Genomic DNA, 20,652 nt, shown 5'->3' with positions numbered 1-20,652 from the left:
GTCACCGCTGTGCTTTCCGGCTGACCGGCGCTCACAGCCAGTGCAGGAAGCAGAGCGCCGGGGACAGACAGCAGAAGGTAAGTATGTAGTGTTTGTTTTTTTAAGGTTTACGCTGGTAACCAGGGTAAACATCGGGTTACTAAGCGCGGCCCTGCGCTTAGTAACCCGATGTTTACCCTGGTTACCAGTGAAGACATCGCTGGATCAGTGTCACACACGCCGATCCAGCGATGTCAGCGGGAGTCCAGCGACGAAATAAAGTTCTGGACTTTACTCAGCGACCAACGATCTCCCAGCAGGGGCCTGATCGTTGGTCGCTGTCACACATAACGATTTCCTTAAAAATATCGTTGCTACGTCACAAAAAGCAACGATATCGTTAACGATATCGTTATGTGTGAAGGTACCTTTAGTGCTATAGTCAGGGTTAGTGTTGGGGCTAAAGTTAGGGTTACTGTTAGGGTTAGTGTTAGTTAGGTTAAAGTTAGAGTTAGGGTTTATTCTAAAGTTGGGGTTAGGCTAAAGAATTAGGCTTTTCTTAATTGTCTCCCCATTAATTTGGTCACGTCACGAGAGTTTTCTATTTTCGGGAAAAAAAAACTGAATAAAATGGCCCATCAGTATTATAGTGCAGAGGAGGTTTATGCGCTTTTATGTTCTGACAGTGAAGAAAGTGCAGTGCCAGATGGCGATGTGGATTTCGAGGGCTTTAGTAGCAGCGACAGTGATAGCTCAGAAATGAGCAGTGATTCTGGTCCATCCTCACACACAAGGACCAGTACAACAAGAAGGACAAATAGCGCTTCTGGAGAAATGTCTCCAACTCAGGGAACAATGCCCAGTACTGGCGCTTTCCCTAGTGCTTGTGAATTGGCGCACACCAATGTCCAAGGGGCTTTGCCTCTTGATGTAGCATTTCCCAGATGGGAAGCTTCGGATTCGGCTACTCCAGTCATCCCTAATTTTAATGCCATTTATGATATAAATGTGGAGGTAGAAAATTTGGAACAGTTTTTTTTTTTAATTTGTTTCTGATAGATAGCTTGCTAGAGCATATTATCCTACAAATTTATATGCGTCCCAATTCATCAGCCAGAATCCACGATCCTATCATGCTAGGTCAAATTTATGGGCACCAACTAATGTCCTAGAAATGAAAACATTTTTCGGACTTACATTCACTATGGTGCTTGTTAAAAAAAACGAGCATTCGGTCCTATTGGTCCAACCGCCCTGTTCAAGCCACCCCAATGTTTTCTGCCGCTCTTCTAAGAACTTGTTATGAAATGCTTATGAGATTTTGGCATTTTAACGACAATAGTCAATGGCTGCCCAGAACTGCCCCAGAACATGACAGACTATTCAAAATCAGACCCATCATCGAAGACTTGACAGAAAAGTACTCAAAGCTTTACACCCCAACAGAAAACATTTCCATTGATGAGTCCCTTGTAAAATTCAAAGGAAGACTGCACCTCAAGCAATTTATTCCTTCTAACAGGGCAAGGTTCGGAATAAAGCTCTATAAAATGTGGGAGAGTTCAATTTATGAGGGGAAAGATAGCCAACTAAACCCACCAGGATGCCCTACTTATCTGGGAACATCTGGAAAAACCGTTTGGTAGCTGATAACTCCATTTTTACAAAAAGGCTACAATCTGTATGTTGACAACTACTACACCAGCATACCTCCATTTAAAAGTCTGGTTGAAAATAACATGGGGGCTTGTGGGACCATTCGCAAAATCTGGTAGGGGTTTCCACAATCACTGGTCAACTAAAAGTTCCGAAAGGGGCAGTCAGGTATTTAAGCAATGGAGAGCCGCTTGCCCTTAAGTATAAGGATAAACAAAGATATTTTTATTCTGAGCTTGATCCACACAGATGCCACAAGGGCCACTGCAGACCAGCAGGGATCCACTACTTCAAAATCTGTGTCTGTCATTGACTACAACAAATATATGGGGGGTGTGGACCTTGCAGATCACGTTCTACAGCCATACCAGGTATCAAGAAAATCATATACCTGGTATAAAAAGTTAGTCATTTATATATTTTGTCCCCACCAATCCTTTAGAATCTGAAGATGTCAGAAGACTCACTGAGCGACATTTTATTGCCCTCATTCCAGCAACTGAAACAAGAAAGAACCTCCAGAGAAGATATCGTGTATGTTCCAAGAGAGGAATGAGGCATGATACAAGCTATTATTGCCCACAATGGCCATCATTGTCAGCCTTATATGCCTCCATGACTGGTTTTAAGATTTTTTTTAACAATGGTGTCCTCCTTGGTCGTCTCCCATGAAGTCCACTTTGGCTCATACAACGACAGATGGTGCGATCTGACACTGATGTTCCTTGAGCTTGAAGTTCACCTTTAATCTGTTTAGAAGTATTTCTGGCTCTTTTGTGACCATTTGTATTATCCGTCTCTTTGATTTGTCATCAATTTTCCTCCTGCAGCCACGTCCAGGGAGGTCGGCTACAGTCCTATGGATATTACATTTCTGAATAATATGTGCAGCTGTAGTCACAGGAACATCAAGCTGCTTGGAGATGGTCTTATAACTTTTACCTTTAACATGTTTGTCTAGAATTTTCTTTGTAATCTCCTGAGACAACTCTTTCCTTCGCTTCCTCTGATCCATGTTGAGTGCGATACTCACCATGTCACCACACAGCACAGTGCGTATCTGTAGCCCTATACACAGGCCACTCACTGATTCCAAGATTGTAGACACCAGTGATGCTAGTTAGTGGACACACCGCGATCAAACATGTCTCTAACTAACTAACTCACTATTACATGCCACTTCGGCACACCACCCGCAGACAATTGGGGCGATTCCGGTGGGGCAGTTCTTACGAATGAATAAAATATGCTCAGATAATACGAAATTTCACAAGCAGGCCAAAATTCTGACCAATAATCTGCAACAAAGAGGATACAATCACAAATCCATTAGGAAGGGCTATAGGAGAGCTCTAGCCACCCCTAGAAGGGAATTATTGATTCAAAAGAACAAAAAACAACAACAGGTTGAGCAACCGGTTAGGCTAATCACTACTTTCAATTCGAGATGGACAGATATTATGGATATCTTGAGGAAGTATTGGCCCATCCTTTGTGCAGACGAGGACCTCTGTAGATCTTTGCCATCTAATCCCTCTGTCACATGGAGACGCTCAAAAAATCTCAAAGACATGCTGACATGTAGCCACTATGTGGCACCCCATGTTTCGCCTTTCTCTGATAGGGTGGGCCCTAGGTGGGGTAGCTTCCAGTGTGGTGATTGTTCGGCATGCCAATGTATAGAACGGGCGTTTTCATTTGACAATAGTGATGCAACTCGTACGTATAAGATCACACACCACATATCATGTACGACGGATATGGTTATCTATTATGCATATTGCCCGTGCAAACTCATCTACATAGGCATGACCACAAGACAGCTAAGGGTCAGGGTCTTGGAGCATATGAGGGACATTAAGAATGCCGGTTCAGTCCCAGATATTACAATGCTGAAAAATATTCCTAAGCATTTCAGAAGCCATCATGGCAGCAATCCCAAATGGCTTAGAGTCAGAGGGATAGATAGGGTACAATTAGGTATACGAGGAGGGGATTATAAAAAAGAACTCCTCAAAACGGAGGCTAGATGGATAGTCTGCCTCAATACAGTTACCCCTTATGGTCTCAATGAGTCCTTGAGTTTCAAATCCTTTTTGTGAATAGCGCGAATTTTAATGTGGGAACAATTTATGTTTTTATAGTGTCTGTCTAGTCTTATGTATGTGTTGTCCTTTTGTCTTTTTAGTCTCTTTATATACCACATGAGGAAGGTCTTAGAGATATGTATATTATATTTTGGATGTATAATTATTATATTCATCTTTAGTAGAACTGTCACCTATGAGTATGGCTATGGAAATTTTGATGACTTCGACAAGCTGATACAACATAACCTCAATGAAAATACATATGATGCAATGACAAGATTGCCTTACATTCCCCGTTGAGACAGATTGAACAAACTTCATATCAAGATGGATAATCTATGGTGGTTGCCAACCTGGACCCCTCACCATATGTATTACTGCAAGCGGAGGCCAATTACGCTGTGTAATATCGGGGTTAACTGTATATACAATATGGAATGTAAATTGTGCAATAGTATGTTCATGTATATATTTGTTCAATCTATGAGGACTATGTTGGGCTAGTCATATACGTATGTATATTATGTACTGCATATTGTATGAGTACGATGTTTGATATGTGGGTTACAACACACTTTTGGCGTAGTGTCATATTAGGCCATCTTATAGTGGTGATAGTCCTTTTATCCAACAGGCCCCTCTTAAGTTAAAACTCATTTGACCATTTCCTCTATTTAGTGATTCGGATACATACCGCCGCATTAGTACTGGAGGCTGGAGCACGCACCGCTCATGCGCTGCCTCTCGGTGTGGAGGGCAGCAGCTCTGCATGGTGTAGCGTCGGCATGGTTACGGGTCCGGTCATGTGACCAGATTACGTGACCATGTGACGCGCTCCTTGAGCGCCGCCCTCCTCCCCGCGATGCAACATGGCGGAGGCGCGCCACACGCAGCGGACACTGAGGTGGGTTATCACTAGCGGTGTATAAAGGACTGGACAGACACACTACCCGTTAACCTCGTGACGAAACTGCGGGGGCAGTGAAACTCGCGTCGAGGTGCGCTACGGGACCCCTACTACCGCCCACACTTCACCATGGCTGCAGGTATATGCTGAACCTAAATAGACAAATAGGCGGGCACCATCCACTAACAATACTAAATGATATGGTTCTAATATATATCCTGGGGATCACCTAATGCATGTCAGGAAACACGAACCAGAAAACATGAAGAAAAAGTACATGCATATAACAGGGATCACCCAAACCGATAAGAGTATCAAAAAAGCTTTATTATAGAATACGCTACGGGACCCCTACTACCGCCCACACTTCACCATGGCTGCAGGTATATGCTGAACCTAGTATGGTATTCCCTACTATCATTTATATTATCATTTGGGGGCATTATTATTATTCCACCACTAGGTAATAGGCTGGTCTATACCGCAGGGGGAGCTTTTCCTAGGAATTGGTCTTGTATTTGTTTAGGTGGTACTTTTTGTGGATGGCATAGTACTGCTGGTGGCATCCACCCACATTTGTCCCTTGTGGACATTGTTATGTGTATGTGCACTTTATTAGTTGTGGGCTCTTATATATTTGGATGTGCCACAACTATTTACCACCTAGACAACACACTATTCCTGGGAGGTCCCAGCATATTGTTTTGGTATTTGAGCTCTAACCCACAGACGTGGTGTCTGGTGTTGGGTGGGTTTGTGGTCTCATCGGTTTTTTCATATTACACAGCCGATCCCATTTCCTCCCCTAGGTATAGGGTATTGTTACAGTTATATGTTTGTATGTTATAGTGTTTTTCAACCAGGGATTCAAGCTTCAGGAGGCTAATTTGCATATTCCAGGTGCCTTCTGGGAGAAGCGAAGTCTCCCTAAGCTAGAAGATCGTTGGGTACAGCCGGGACCAGCTGCTTCGAAAGCATCACCAAACCAGGGATTCAAGCTTCAGGAGGCTAATTTGCATATTCCAGGTGCCTTCTGGGAGAAGCGAAGTCTCCCTAAGCTAGAAGATCGTTGGGTACAGCCGGGACCAGCTGCTTCGAAAGCATCACCAGCCTGTAGGACATTATTGCAAGAGAGCTTGGCTGAGTAGATTACACAAGAAGGAAAACACACAGCAAGTCAGCAGGATCTAGGAGCAACATGGCAGATGTGACAACCTACATGGTGAGCTGCAGCATGTGCTACATGTTCACAGATCGACCAGAAGAAGAATCCAATTTCACCTGTCAGAAGTGTAGACTAGTGGCCCTTTTAGAAGAAAAGGTGCGGGGTCTGGAAGAAAGAATAGCAACTTTGAAACTCATCAAAGAGAATGAAGACTTTCTAGACAGAACAGAAGCATCTCTACTGGTCACAGAAGGTGCAAAAAGTGTCAGAGAACCTCCAAAAGCAGATGAGTGGAAGCATGTGACCAAAAGAAGCAAGAAGACCATGGAGAAATCACCAACCACACAACTGAAGAACCGATATCAAATCTTTGTAGAGGATGAAGATGGCACACCTAAGAATGAAGCAATACCAGCAAGCAAAAAAGAAAAGGGCACACAGCAACAAGTGACAGCAAAAAGTACAGCCAAGAAGCAACGAAGAGTGGTGGTGGTGGGAGACTCACTACTGAGAGGCACCGAAGCAGCCATCTGCAGACCGGACATAACTGCAAGAGAAGTATGCTGCCTTCCAGGTGCGATGATCAAGGATGTGACCGATAGGATACCAAAGCTCTTCAGCTCCAAGGACGTCCACCCATTTCTTCTGATACATGTTGGCACCAATGACACGGCAAGGAAGGACCTACCGACAATCTGCAAGGACTTTGAAGAGTTGGGGAAGAAAGTAAAGGAACTGGATGCACAGGTAGTTTTTTCTTCTATCCTTCCAGTAGACGGGCATGGCACCAGGAGATGGAACAGGATCCTTGATGCAAACAACTGGCTAAGACGATGGTGCAGACAACAAGGATTTGGATTCCTGGACCACGGTGTGAATTACTGGTATGATGGACTCCTCGCCAGAGACGGACTACACCTCAACAAACCTGGGAAACACACATTCGCCAGAAGACTCGCTACACTCATCAGGAGGGCGTTAAACTAGAAGAAGAGGGGACGGGAAGAAAAACATTAGACTCGAACAAAGACGACCCAGGAAAACATACTCAGAAGGGAGGTAAGAACATTTCTAAAACAATCCACAGTGAGGAGATTGGAACAAAACAAAATCCTCTAAACTGCATGCTCGCAAACGCCAGAAGCCTGACAAACAAGATGGAAGAACTAGAAGCAGAAATATCTACAGGTAACTTTGACATAGTGGGAATAACCGAGACATGGTTAGATGAAAGCTATGACTGGGCAGTTAACTTACAGGGTTACAGTCTGTTTAGAAAGGATCGTAAAAATCGGAGAGGAGGAGGGGTTTGTCTCTATGTAAAGTCTTGTCTAAAGTCCACTTTAAGGGAGGATATTAGCGAAGGGAATGAGGATGTCGAGTCCATATGGGTTGAAATTCATGGAGGGAAAAATGGTAACAAAATTCTCATTGGGGTCTGTTACAAACCCCCAAATATAACAGAAAGCATGGAAAGTCTACTTCTAAAGCAGATAGATGAAGCTGCAACCCATAATGAGGTCCTGGTTATGGGGGACTTTAACTACCCGGATATTAACTGGGAAACAGAAACCTGTGAAACCCATAAAGGCAACAGGTTTCTGCTAATAACCAAGAAAAATCATCTTTCACAATTGGTGCAGAATCCAACCAGAGGAGCAGCACTTTTAGACCTAATACTATCTAATAGACCTGACAGAATAACAAATCTGCAGGTGGTTGGGCATTTAGGAAATAGCGACCACAATATTGTGCAGTTTCACCTGTCTTTCACTAGGGGGACTTGTCAGGGAGTCACAAAAACATTGAACTTTAGGAAGGCAAAGTTTGAACAGCTTAGAGATGCCCTTAATCTGGTAGACTGGGACAATATCCTCAGAAATGAGAATACAGATAATAAATGGGAAATGTTTAAGAACATCCTAAATAGGCAGTGTAAGCGGTTTATACCTTGTGGGAATAAAAGGACTAGAAATAGGAAAAACCCAATGTGGCTAAACAAAGAAGTAAGACAGGCAATTAACAGTAAAAAGAAAGCATTTGCACTACTAAAGCAGGATGGCACCATTGAAGCTCTAAAAAACTATAGGGAGAAAAATACTTTATCTAAAAAACTAATTAAAGCTGCCAAAAAGGAAACAGAGAAGCACATTGCTAAGGAGAGTAAAACTAATCCCAAACTGTTCTTCAACTATATCAATAGTAAAAGAATAAAAACTGAAAATGTAGGCCCCTTAAAAAATAGTGAGGAAAGAATGGTTGTAGATGACGAGGAAAAAGCTAACATATTAAACACCTTCTTCTTCACGGTATTCACGGTGGAAAATGAAATGCTAGGTGAAATCCCAAGAAACAATGAAAACCCTATATTAAGGGTCACCAATCTAACCCAAGAAGAGGTGCGAAACCGGCTAAATAAGATTAAAATAGATAAATCTCCGGGTCCGGATGGCATACACCCACGAGTACTAAGAGAACTAAGTAATGTAATAGATAAACCATTATTTCTTATTTTTAGTGACTCTATAGCGACAGGGTCTGTTCCGCAGGACTGGCGCATAGCAAATGTGGTGCCAATATTCAAAAAGGGCTCTAAAAGTGAACCTGGAAATTATAGGCCAGTAAGTCTAACCTCTATTGTTGGTAAAATATTTGAAGGGTTTCTGAGGGATGTTATTCTGGATTATCTCAATGAGAATAACTGTTTAACTCCATATCAGCATGGGTTTATGAGAAATCGCTCCTGTCAAACCAATCTAATCAGTTTTTATTAAGAGGTAAGCTATAGACTGGACCACGGTGAGTCATTGGACGTGGTATATCTCGATTTTTCCAAAGCGTTTGATACCGTGCCGCACAAGAGGTTGGTACACAAAATGAGAATGCTTGGTCTGGGGGAAAATGTGTGTAAATGGGTTAGTAACTGGCTTAGTGATAGAAAGCAGAGGGTGGTTATAAATGGTATAGTCTCTAACTGGGTCGCTGTGACCAGTGGGGTACCGCAGGGGTCAGTATTGGGACCTGTTCTCTTCAACATATTCATTAATGATCTGGTAGAAGGTTTACACAGTAAAATATCGATATTTGCAGATGATACAAAACTATGTAAAGCAGTTAATACAAGAGAAGATAGTATTCTGCTACAGATGGATCTGGATAAGTTGGAAACTTGGGCTGAAAGGTGGCAGATGAGGTTTAACAATGATAAATGTAAGGTTATACACATGGGAAGAGGGAATCAATATCACCATTACACACTGAACGGGAAACCACTGGGTAAATCTGACAGGGAGAAGGACTTGGGGATCCTAGTTAATGATAAACTTACCTGGAGCAGCCAGTGCCAGGCAGCAGCTGCCAAGGCAAACAGGATCATGGGGTGCATTAAAAGAGGTCTGGATACACATGATGAGAGCATTATACTGCCTCTGTACAAATCCCTAGTTAGACCGCACATGGAGTACTGTGTCCAGTTTTGGGCACCGGTGCTCAGGAAGGATATAATGGAACTAAGAGTACAAAGGAGGGCAACAAAATTAATAAAGGGGATGGGAGAACTACAATACCCAGATAGATTAGCGAAATTAGGATTATTTAGTCTAGAAAAAAGACGACTGAGGGGCGATCTAATAACCATGTATAAGTATATAAGGGGACAATACAAATATCTCGCTGAGGATCTGTTTATACCAAGGAAGGTGACGGGCACAAGGGGGCATTCTTTGCGTCTGGAGGAGAGAAGGTTTTTCCACCAACATAGAAGAGGATTCTTTACTGTTAGGGCAGTGAGAATCTGGAATTGCTTGCCTGAGGAGGTGGTGATGGCGAACTCAGTCAAGGGGTTCAAGAGAGGCCTGGATGTCTTCCTGGAGCAGAACAATATTGTATCATACAATTATTAGGTTCTGTAGAAGGACGTAGATCTGGGTATTTATTATGATGGAATATAGGCTGAACTGGATGGACAAATGTCTTTTTTCGGCCTTACTAACTATGTTACTTACTAACTATATTGCTGTATATATATTGTAATGTGTGTATTTAATACATTTATATTGGTTACATATGTATACCTTCTGTTGTTCTCTATCGGTTTATAGAGTTAGAGTTGAAGGGATCACTCAGTGATCATATGTTGGGCTTTTCGCTAGGAGCTATACCTCCATTTAAAAGTCTGGTTGAAAATAACATGGGGGCTTGTGGGACCATTCGCAAAATCTGGTAGGGGTTTCCACAATCACTGGTCAACTAAAAGTTCCGAAAGGGGCAGTCAGGTATTTAAGCAATGGAGAGCCGCTTGCCCTTAAGTATAAGGATAAACAAAGATATTTTTATTCTGAGCTTGATCCACACAGATGCCACAAGGGCCACTGCAGACCAGCAGGGATCCACTACTTCAAAATCTGTGTCTGTCATTGACTACAACAAATATATGGGGGGTGTGGACCTTGCAGATCACGTTCTACAGCCATACCAGGTATCAAGAAAATCATATACCTGGTATAAAAAGTTAGTCATTTATATATTTTGTCCCCACCAATCCTTTAGAATCTGAAGATGTCAGAAGACTCACTGAGCGACATTTAATTGCCCTCATTCCAGCAACTGAAACAAGAAAGAACCTCCAGAGAAGATATCGTGTATGTTCCAAGAGAGGAATGAGGCATGATACAAGCTATTATTGCCCACAATGGCCATCATTGTCAGCCTTATATGCCTCCATGACTGGTTTTAAGATTTTTTTTAACAATGGTGTCCTCCTTGGTCGTCTCCCATGAAGTCCACTTTGGCTCATACAACGACAGATGGTGCGATCTGACACTGATGTTCCTTGAGCTTGAAGTTCACCTTTAATCTGTTTAGAAGTATTTCTGGCTCTTTTGTGACCATTTGTATTATCCGTCTCTTTGATTTGTCATCAATTTCCTCCTGCAGCCACGTCCAGGGAGGTCGGCTACAGTCCTATGGAAATTACATTTCTGAATAATATGTGCAGCTGTAGTCACAGGAACATCAAGCTGCTTGGAGATGGTCTTATAACTTTTACCTTTAACATGTTTGTCTAGAATTTTCTTTGTAATCTCCTGAGACAACTCTTTCCTTCGCTTCCTCTGGTCCATGTTGCGTGTGATACACACCATGTCACCACACAGCACAGTGCGTATCTGTAGCCCTATATACAGGCCACTCACTGATTCCAAGATTGTAGATACCAGTGATGCTAGTTAGTGGACACACCGCGATCTAACATGTCTCTTTGTCACATTATTTTCAGGGGTACCATCATTTCTGTCCAGGCCTATTTGGTGAGTTTTATTTATTTATTTATTTATTTTTAATTCTGTGGAAGCATGGTTGAAAAGCAATGTCTGACTTTCATTTGTTCATTTTCATAGATCTTTTATTTATTATTACTTTTGTCAGATTCAAGTTATTTCTGTGACCATTGTGGGTTTTCCTGTCATTAAACGAGGGACACCAACAATTTTGACCACATATGTATAGATTATAACCCTCAGTGAATTAATTTATAAAATGGAATCACTTTATGGGGATTTCAACTATTCTGGTTTTCTGTCATTTAGTCATATTAGTGCTTCTGCATATGGTGTGTCCAATCTCATCTGGGATCTGTTCCTGCTGTCCAGCTGGAGTAATCTGCTCCCTACTTCAGCCAATTGGAAAGTACCACACCCTACTAAAGCTCAAAGCACATGGCCGCATAAAGTGACACACGTCAGATTGTAAAAATGGGGCCTGATTAACCCCTTCCCGACCCTTGACACAGCGTATGCGCCATGAAAACTTGTGCCAATCCAACCTGTCACACAGCATATGCGTCATGGTCGGATCGGGCTCCTGCAGGTCGGGTGAAAGGGTAATCGTGGCTATGATCGCTCTGATTGGCTGTTGAAAGTGAAACAGTCAATCACAGCAATCGTAATATTTCACCAATAAAAATTGGTGAAATATTAAAATCCAGCCATGGATGATGCTGCAATATCATCGGCCATGGCTGGAGACCGCGATCTGCCCCTGCCACCGATCTCCTCCACTCCGTCCTCCACTGCCCTCCTCTCCACTCCGTCCTCCCCTCCCCCCCCCCCGCTGTCCAATCTCACGCCCATGGTCCGATTTTACCCCCCATACTTACCGAGTCCCAGTGTGCATCCGTCTTCTCCATGGGCCCCATTATCTTCCAAAATAGCGATCGCATGCATAGTAAGCCCGCCGAATCTGCCGGCCGGCAGATTCATTCCAGTTACATTTTGATCACTGTGATAGGTTCTATCACAGTGATCAAAATAAAAAAAATAGTAAATAAACCCCCCCTTAGGGAGGGAAAATAATAAAATAAAGAAACTATATTTACTTCTATTTTTCCACTAGGGTTAGGGTTGCAATTAGGGTTAGGGGTAGAATTAGAGTTAGGGGTAGAATTAGGGTTAGGGGTAGAATTAGGGTTAGGGGTAGAATTAGGGTTAGGGTTGCAATTAGGATTAGGGTTGCAGTTAGGGTTAGGGTATGTACACGGTACGGATTTGGCTGCGGATCCATCAGGTTTACAGTACCATGTAAACCTATGGAAAACCAAATCCGCTGTGCCCATGGTGCGGAAAATACCGCGTGTAAACGCTGTGTTGTATTTTCCGCAGCATGTCAATTCTTTGTGCAAATTCCGTAGCGTTTTACACCTGTTCCACAATAGGAATCCGCAGGTGAAATCTGGACAAAAAACACTGGAAATCCACACGTAAAACTCAGTGCATTTTTCAAAAACGGTGCGGAAAAATCCGTACAAGAATCCGCTGTTGGGGTTAGGGTTGTAGTTGGGATTAGGGTTAGGGGTGTGTTGGGTTAGGGTTGTGGTTAGGGTTGGGATTAGGGTTACGGGTGTGTTGGGGTTAGGGTTGGGATTAGGGTTAGGATTAGGGTTGGGATTAGGAGTGTGTTGGGGTTAGGGTTGGGGTTAGGGGTGTGTTGGGATTAGGGTTGTGATTAGGGTTATGGCTAGAGTTGGGATTAGGGTTAGGGGTGTGTTGGGGTTAATGTTGGAGTTAGAATTGAGGGGTTTCCACTGTTTAGACACATCAGGGGTCTCCAAATGCGACATAGTGCCACCATTGATTCCAGCCAATCTTGCATTCAAAAAGTCAAATGGTGCTCCTTTACTTCCGAGCCCCCAGTGGTTTACCCAAACATATGGGGCATAAGCGTACTCAGGATAAACTGGACAACAACTTTTGGGGTCAAATTTCTCCTGTTACCCTTGTGAAAATAAAAAATTGCGGGCTAAAAAAATAATTTGAGGAAATTATTTTTTATTTTGTGCGTTATAAACTTCTGTGAAGCACTTGGGGGTTCTAAGTGCTCACCACACATGTAGATAAGTTCCTTTGGGGGTCTAGTTTCCAAAATGGGGTCACTTGTGGGGGTTTTCTACTGTTTAGGCACATCAGGGGCTCTGCAAACGTAACATGATGCCCGCAGACCATTCCATCAAAGTCTGCATTTTAAAACGTCACTACTTCCCGTCCAAGCCCAGACGTGTGCCCAAACAGTGGTTCCCCCCACATATGGGGTATCAGCGTACTCGGAACAAACTGGACAACTCTTGGGGTCCAATTTCTCCTGTTACCCTTGTGAAAATAAAAAATTGCGGGCTAAAAAAATAGTTTTTGAGGAAAGAAAAATGATTTTTTATTTTCACGGCTCTGCGTTATAAACTTGTGAAGCACTTGGGGGTTCAAAGTGCTCACTACACATGCAGATAAATTCCTTGGGGGGTCTAGTTTCCAAAATGGGGTCACTTGTGGGGGAGCTCCAATGTTTAGGCACACAGGGGCTCTCCAAACGCGACATGGTGTCCGCTAACGATTGGAGCTAATTTTTCATTCAAAATGTCAAATGGCGCTCCTTCCCTTCTGAGCCTTGCCGTGTGCCCAAACAGTAATTTATCCCCACATGTGAGGTATCAGTGTACTCAGGAGAAATTGCCCAACAAATCGTAGGATCCATTTTATCCTGTTGCCCATGTGAAAATGAAAAAATTGAGGCTAAAAAAATTTTTGTGAAAAAAAAAGTACTTTTTCATTTTTACGGATCAATTTGTGAAGCACCTGGGGGTTCAAAGTGCTCACTATGCATCTAGATAAGTTCCTTGGGGGGTCTAGTGTCCAAAATGGGGTCACTTGTGGAGGAGCTCCAATGTTTAGGCACACAGGGGCTCTCCAAACGTGACATGGTGTCCGCTAACCATTTTAGCTGATTTTTCATTCAAAAGTCAAATGGCGCTCCTTCCCTTCCAAGCCCTGTCATGCGCCCAAACAGTGGTTCCCCCCCTCATATGGGGTATTAGCGTACTCAGGACAAATTGTACAATAACTTTCGTGGTCCAGTTTCTCTTTTTACCCTTGGGAAAATAAAAAAAATGTTGCTAAAACATCATTTTTGTGACTAAAAATTTAAATGTTCATTTTTTCCTTCCATGTTGCATCTGCTGCTGTGAAGCACCTGAAGGGTTAATAAACTTCTTGAATGTGGTTTTGAGCACCTTGAGGGGTGCAGTTTTTAGAATGGTGTCACTTTTGGGTATTTTCAGCCATATAGACCCCTCAAACTGACTTCAAATGTGATGTGGTCCCTAAAAAATGGTTTTGTAAATTTTGCTGTAAAAATGAGAAATCGCTGGTCAAATTTTAACCCTTATAACTTCCTAGCAAAAAAAAAAATTGTTTCCAAAATTGTGCTGATGTAAAGTAGACATGTGGGTAATGTTATTTATTAACTATTTTGTGTCGCATAACTCTCTGGTTTAACAGAATAAAAATTCAAAGTTAGAAAATTGCAAACTTTTCCCCAAATTTCCAATTTTTTCACAAATAAACACAGAAATTATCGACCTAAAATTACCAATAACATGAAGCCCAATAACATGAAGCGTTCCTGAGTTATTGCCTCATAAAGGGACACTGGTCAGAATTGCAAAAATTGGCCAGGTCATTAAGGTCAAAATAGGCTGGGTCATGAAAGGGTTAAGAACACAAAACTGGCTGCGGGAAGAGGATAAATCAGAGGATTCTGGACACTACTGTAATCAAAAACTGACTATAGACAATAACATCTACTGAAATGCTGAAACTGAACAGTCTCCATCTACTATATAATTGTCTAAGGGTCACTTCCGTCTTTCTGTCTGTCTGTCCTTCTGTCTGTCACAGATATTCATTGGTTGCGGCCTCTGTCTGTCATGGAATTCAGCGACGGGCACAGTCCGGAAGAAAATGGCCGCTCCTTCCTCCCCTCAGTCACTGCCCGGCGCCCGCATACTCCCCGCAATCACCGCTCACATAGAGTAAATGCCGGCGGTAATGGACCACGTTATGCCGTGGGTAACTCACTCTGTTACCGCCGCTATTAACCCTGTGTGACCAAGTTTTTACTATTGATGCAGCCTATGCAGCATCAATAGTAAAAAGATCTAATGTTAAAAATTATTTTAAAAAATAAAAAAATCATCATATACTCACCCTCCGGCGCCTTTCCCGCTCTTCGTGACGTTCCGGTACTAAGGATGGTATGCGACAAGGACCTTCCATGACGTCACGGTCATGTGACCGCGACGTCATCACAGGTCCTGCGCGCCTGCGCGAGAAGGACCTTCCATAACGTCATGGTCATGTGACTGCGACCTGTGACATACCTGTCTGGGCAATATACTACGTAGCTGGGCAATATACTACGTGGCTCTGTAATATACTACGTCGCTGGGCAATATACTACGTAACTGCGCAATATATTATGTGACTGGGCAATATACTACGTGGCTGGGCAATATACTACGTGGCTGGGCTATATACAATGTGGCTCTGTAATATACTACGTCGCTGGGCAATATACTACGTAACTGGGCAATATACTATGTGACTGGGCAATATACTACGTGGCTGGGCAATATACTACGTGGCTGGGCAATATACTACGTGGCTGGGCAATATACTACGTGGCTGGGCAATATACTACGTGGCTGGGCAATATACTACGTGGACATGCATATTCTAGAATACCCGATGCGTTAGAATCGGGCCACCATCTAGTCAGTAATAAATGAGCAGCTAGTGGTGAAACCTCTCTGGGGTAATTAGAGCACGGGGCTCGGTGACTTCACAATCTAAACTATCGGAAAATCCAATATTTTCTGTCAGATGAGTTTCAAGAGGAAATATTACACATTTAAAGAGAACTGTGTATAATAGTGCAGAGCGGAGATGTCTTAAAGGGAACCTGTCAGCAGGATTGTGCTCAGTGACTACAGACACTGTCAGGTCGGTGCCATTATACTGATTACCCCGATACCTGGTGATGAAATCCGTCTTGTGGTTGTTGTTTAATCTGTATTTGTAGTTTTCAGTTAATGAGATTCTCGTGCTCTGGGGCGGGGCTGTGGGCGGGGCTATGAGGTGCGCTGATTACATATTCATCTGTATTGGCTTATAACAGCTCATAAGGTCGACGGAGGCGCATGCGCAGTAGAATCTATAAGTAAGAGATAGATGCTAATGGACAGGCGCCTCTGGTGTCATTTTGCTGGATGTAATTTTTATTTTCTAATCCTCCCAATAGCTATAATATTATAGGCATTATCAATAATAATATCACCACTATTATATGCATTATGTAAAAATGGGGGCAGGTCAGTGAGGGATCAGCAACCTGTCATAGGCCAATACAGATGAATATGTAATCAGGACACCACATAAAGCCCCGCCCACAGCCCCGCCCCAAAGCACCACATACAGCCCCGCCCCAGGGCACCAGATAAAGCTCCGCCCACAGCCCCACCCAAGAACACAACATAAAGCCCCACCCACAAGCACCACATAAAACCCGCCCACAGCCCCGTCCCAGAGCACCACATAAAGCCCCGCCCACAGCCCCGCCCCAGAGCACGAGAATCTCATTAACTGAAAACTACAACTACAGATTAAACAACAGTAAAACAGAGTTGCATTCATTTATGGTGGACCATTGGAGCTACTATGAATCCTGACCAGAAGATTAGAGAAAATAATATTGCTCCCCATTTCAGGAGAGATTGTGCCGTAATCTGAATTTCTTAGGATCAAAAACAATGTAATGTATGAGGTGGAGTGAATCCATGAAACCAGGGCTGGAGCCAACACATCTCCTGCAGGTGGGAATAAATGTATATTACAGCCATCAGCCACACACAGCTCAGAGATATATCATGGCACCGGTGTGATGGGTTTATGTAGATTATCACAATCCTCCTGGAAATTAGTCGGTTTTATTACAAATTGAAAAGTCAGGATAAAGGGAAACTCTGTTATTGTGCAGAAATTCACACTTGGCCTCACTGCACATTTAATGTTGTCGATCATAAAAGTGAAGTTTGGCCAGAAAGACTGGACCTGGTCTTGTAGGGACCATATGATCACATTCAGCAGCACAGAAGGGAGAGAAGGGAGATTCATCCGATAAGATCTCAGGGTTCTAGGAAGCCAACAGCATCATTACCCTCCGCTTTCTCTTACAGGCCCATCAGAATATTTTTCTTCAAGCGATTTTCTATCTACGTATGCTGGCATTTGGCTTTATAGTTCACAGATCTGGGCAGGTAACGGCGTCTCCTAAACCCAGGGGGTAGGTGGATCTACCAGGTTGTAAGTTCTACAGAAAAGGGCTTTCAATGACCAAAGTCATTAGAACAGTTTTGGGTGGAGGAGAATGTTGTGGTCTAGAGGCAAAATGGTGATCATGGTAATACGGCCGGACTACACCACCGATAAAGCAGCCACAGCCGGTGACTGAGAAGAATCTGTGACTTCTCTGCATTTAGTGGTCACTACTCACCTGGGTAGTCATATGTAGGAATCTCCTCTTTACACCGCTCATCCCCCCTCACATATGTCTCTGTAGTATTAATATGGGTCAGATCTTCACTCTGAAACAAATATTATAAAAGTCACCGACAGATGGAGACGTCCCATCTATGATCAGCTCTAATCCTGCCATCTCCACCGTTCTCATTGCACAAGTATAAAACATATAATAGTGGTGGATAAAGAGGGATTTTTGGTTCTTACCGTAAAATCTCTTTCTTGGAGCCTTCATTGGGGGACACAGGTAACCATGGGGTGTATGCTGCTGTCAATAGGAGGCTGTCACTATGCAAATGAAGAAGAAGTAACTCCTCCCCGGCAGTATACACCTTCCGACAGGCACCAGGCAACTCAGTTGGTGCAAAAGCAGTAGTAGGAACAGGTAATATAAAACTCAACCTATGTACCAACCCACAGCAACGGCACGTTGGCAAACACTTTACAACTTCAAGGGAGGGTGCTGTGTCCCCCAATGAAGGCTCCAAGAAAGAGATTTTACGGTAAGAACCAAAAATCCCTCTTTCTTTCTCGCCTCATTGGGGGACACAGGTAACCTTGGAGGCGAGGAGCCCCTTTCGCCGCCCTTCTGAGACGATGAACAGAGGCAGGGAGGCAGGGAGGCCAGGTCCCTTTGAAAAAGAATGGACAGAGCGCAAATCTGACCCTTCAAGGTGCTAAGGGAACAATCCGAATCTAGACCCGCTTGAAGGAAACCGAGAAGGGATGGAAGGGAAAAGGTCATAGGAAACAGATTGGTGTCCTGACACCAACGGAAAAAGGCCTTCCAACATCTGTGGCAAATACGTGAGGAAGCCGGTTTTCTCGCTCTGGATGACGCTATGAGAAAAACCCGCGTCCTTCAGGATCGCGGCTTCAACGGCCATACCGTTAAATTCAGAGACCGAGAATTCGGGTGGAAGAGGGGCCCCTGCAAAAGAAGATCCGGACGATCCGGAAGCCTACACGGAACGTCCGATAGCATGTTCACCAGTTCCGCATCCCAGGCCCTGCGAGGCCAATCTGGAGCTACTAAGAGCACGGGAACCCCTTCTGTCTTGATATTTTTTATGACCCTTGGGATCAAGGGGAGGGGTGGAAACAGATAGGGCATCTGAAACTGGGTGTTGTGAATTCCGCTCTTGGGCTCCCTCCGGTGGTTGTAAGTGGCACTTTTGTGAGTTCTGCTCTTGGGCTCCCTCCGGTGGTTTTAAGTGGAATGGCTGCTCCTTGGATTTAGCAGTCTGCAGCTGCTTCCACTGATTGTCTTTTTGCTCGGCTATTTATGCCTGGCTCTTCCCTTCAGCCAGTGCCACTTGTCAATGGTTCCTGGTTGGATTCACATCTCTCTTGGATTTCCCTGATATCCTGACCAGTTCAGCAAAGATAAGTCCTTGCTTTACTCTTTTCTGTCCACATGTTGTGGACTTATTCGTTCTGTGCATTCTATGTTTTGTCCAGCTTGTCAGTATGGATTAATTTAGTTAAGCTGGAAGCTCTGGGAAGCAGATTTACCCTCCACACCTTTAGTCAGGTGTGGAGATTTTTGTAAACTCTATGTGGATTTTTGTAGTTTTTAATACTGACCGCACAGTATTCTATCCTGTCCTATCTATCTAGCTAGACTGGCCTCCTGTGCTACATCCTGGTTTCATTCTGTGTATGTCTTTTCCCTCTCCATTCACAGTCATTACTTGTGGGGGGCTATCTATCCTTTGGGGATTTTCTCTGAGGCAAGATAGGTTTCCTGTTTCTATCTTTAGGGGTAGTTAATTCTCAAGCTGTGACGAGGTGCCTAGGGAGTGACAGGAGCATCCCACGGCTACTTCTAGTGTTGTGTTGAGCTTAGGGACTGCGGTCAATACAGGTACCACCTCCTTCAGAGCTCATCCCATGTTGCTCTTAAACCACCAGTTCATAACAGTACAAGTGGCCAAAAATGAATTAAATGCATCTCAAAAGAAGGGAAAAAAAATTCTGAGCCATTTTTTTTTCGGTGCTCTGTTTTGTCTTTTTTTTCCTCTTGATCTCTGGGTGGTTCAGGATTTATGCTCTGGCATGGATGTTCAGGGTTTGTGTTCTCGTGTGGATCAACTTGCTGCAAGAGTACAGAGTATCCAAGATTATGTTGTCCAGACTCTGGCTTTGTAGCCTAAAATTCGTACTCCTGATTTGTTTTTTGGGGACAGATCCAAGTTTTTGAATTTTAAAAATAACTGCAAATTGTTTTTTGCTTTGAAACCCCGTTCTTCTGGCGATCCCATTCAGCAAGTTAAAATCATCATATCCTTGCTGCGTGGTGACCCTCAGGACTGGGCATTCTCCCTTGAATCAGGGGATCCGGCATTGCTGAATGTAGACGCATTTTTTCAAGCGCTCGGATTATTGTATGACGAACCTAATTCTGTGGATCATGCAGAAAAAACCCTGTTGGCCCTGTGTCAAGGTCAGGAAGCGGCAGAATTATACTGCCAGAAATTTAGGAAATGGTCTGTGCTCACTAAATGGAATGAGGATGCTCTGGCTGCTATTTTCAGAAAAGGTCTTTCTGAAGCCCTTAAAGATGTTATGGTGGGCTTCTCTACGCCTGCTGGTTTGAGCGAATCTATGTCTCTAGCCATTCAGATTGATCGGCGTCTGCGCGAGCACAAAGCTGGGCACCATATGGCAGTGTCCTCTGAGCAGAGTCCTGAGCCTATGCAATGTGATATGATTTTGACTAGAACAGAACGGCAGGAATTCAGATGTCAGAATAGGCTGTGTTTTTACTGTGGTGATTCTGCTCATGTTATTTCTGATTGCCCTAAGCGTACTAGGAGGGTCGCTAGGTCTGTTACCATGAGTACTGTACAGCCTAAATTTCTTTTATCTGTGACCCTGATTTGCTCATTGTCGTCCTTTTCTGTCATGGCATTTGTGGATTCAGGCGCTGCCCTGAACTTAATAGACTTAGAA

At 43.5% G+C, this 20,652-nt stretch overlaps 1 protein-coding gene across 2 annotated transcripts in view; it reads right to left on the bottom strand.

The window, feature by feature from the left end:
- The window catches only part of LOC138662806 (oocyte zinc finger protein XlCOF22-like), a 45,925-nt gene that overhangs the window by 10,268 nt on the left and 15,005 nt on the right, over positions 1-20,652 (bottom strand). For both annotated transcript variants that reach the window (XM_069748763.1, XM_069748764.1), the window contains exon 5: positions 17,672-17,762. In XM_069748763.1, the coding sequence (XP_069604864.1) occupies positions 17,672-17,762 (91 nt within the window). The remainder of the gene's footprint in view (positions 1-17,671; positions 17,763-20,652) is intronic.

This window comes from Ranitomeya imitator, chromosome 2, assembly GCF_032444005.1.
Source record: "Ranitomeya imitator isolate aRanImi1 chromosome 2, aRanImi1.pri, whole genome shotgun sequence".
Taxonomy (NCBI): Eukaryota; Metazoa; Chordata; class Amphibia; order Anura; family Dendrobatidae; genus Ranitomeya; species Ranitomeya imitator.
This window is presented reverse-complemented; position numbering and strand designations above follow the sequence as displayed.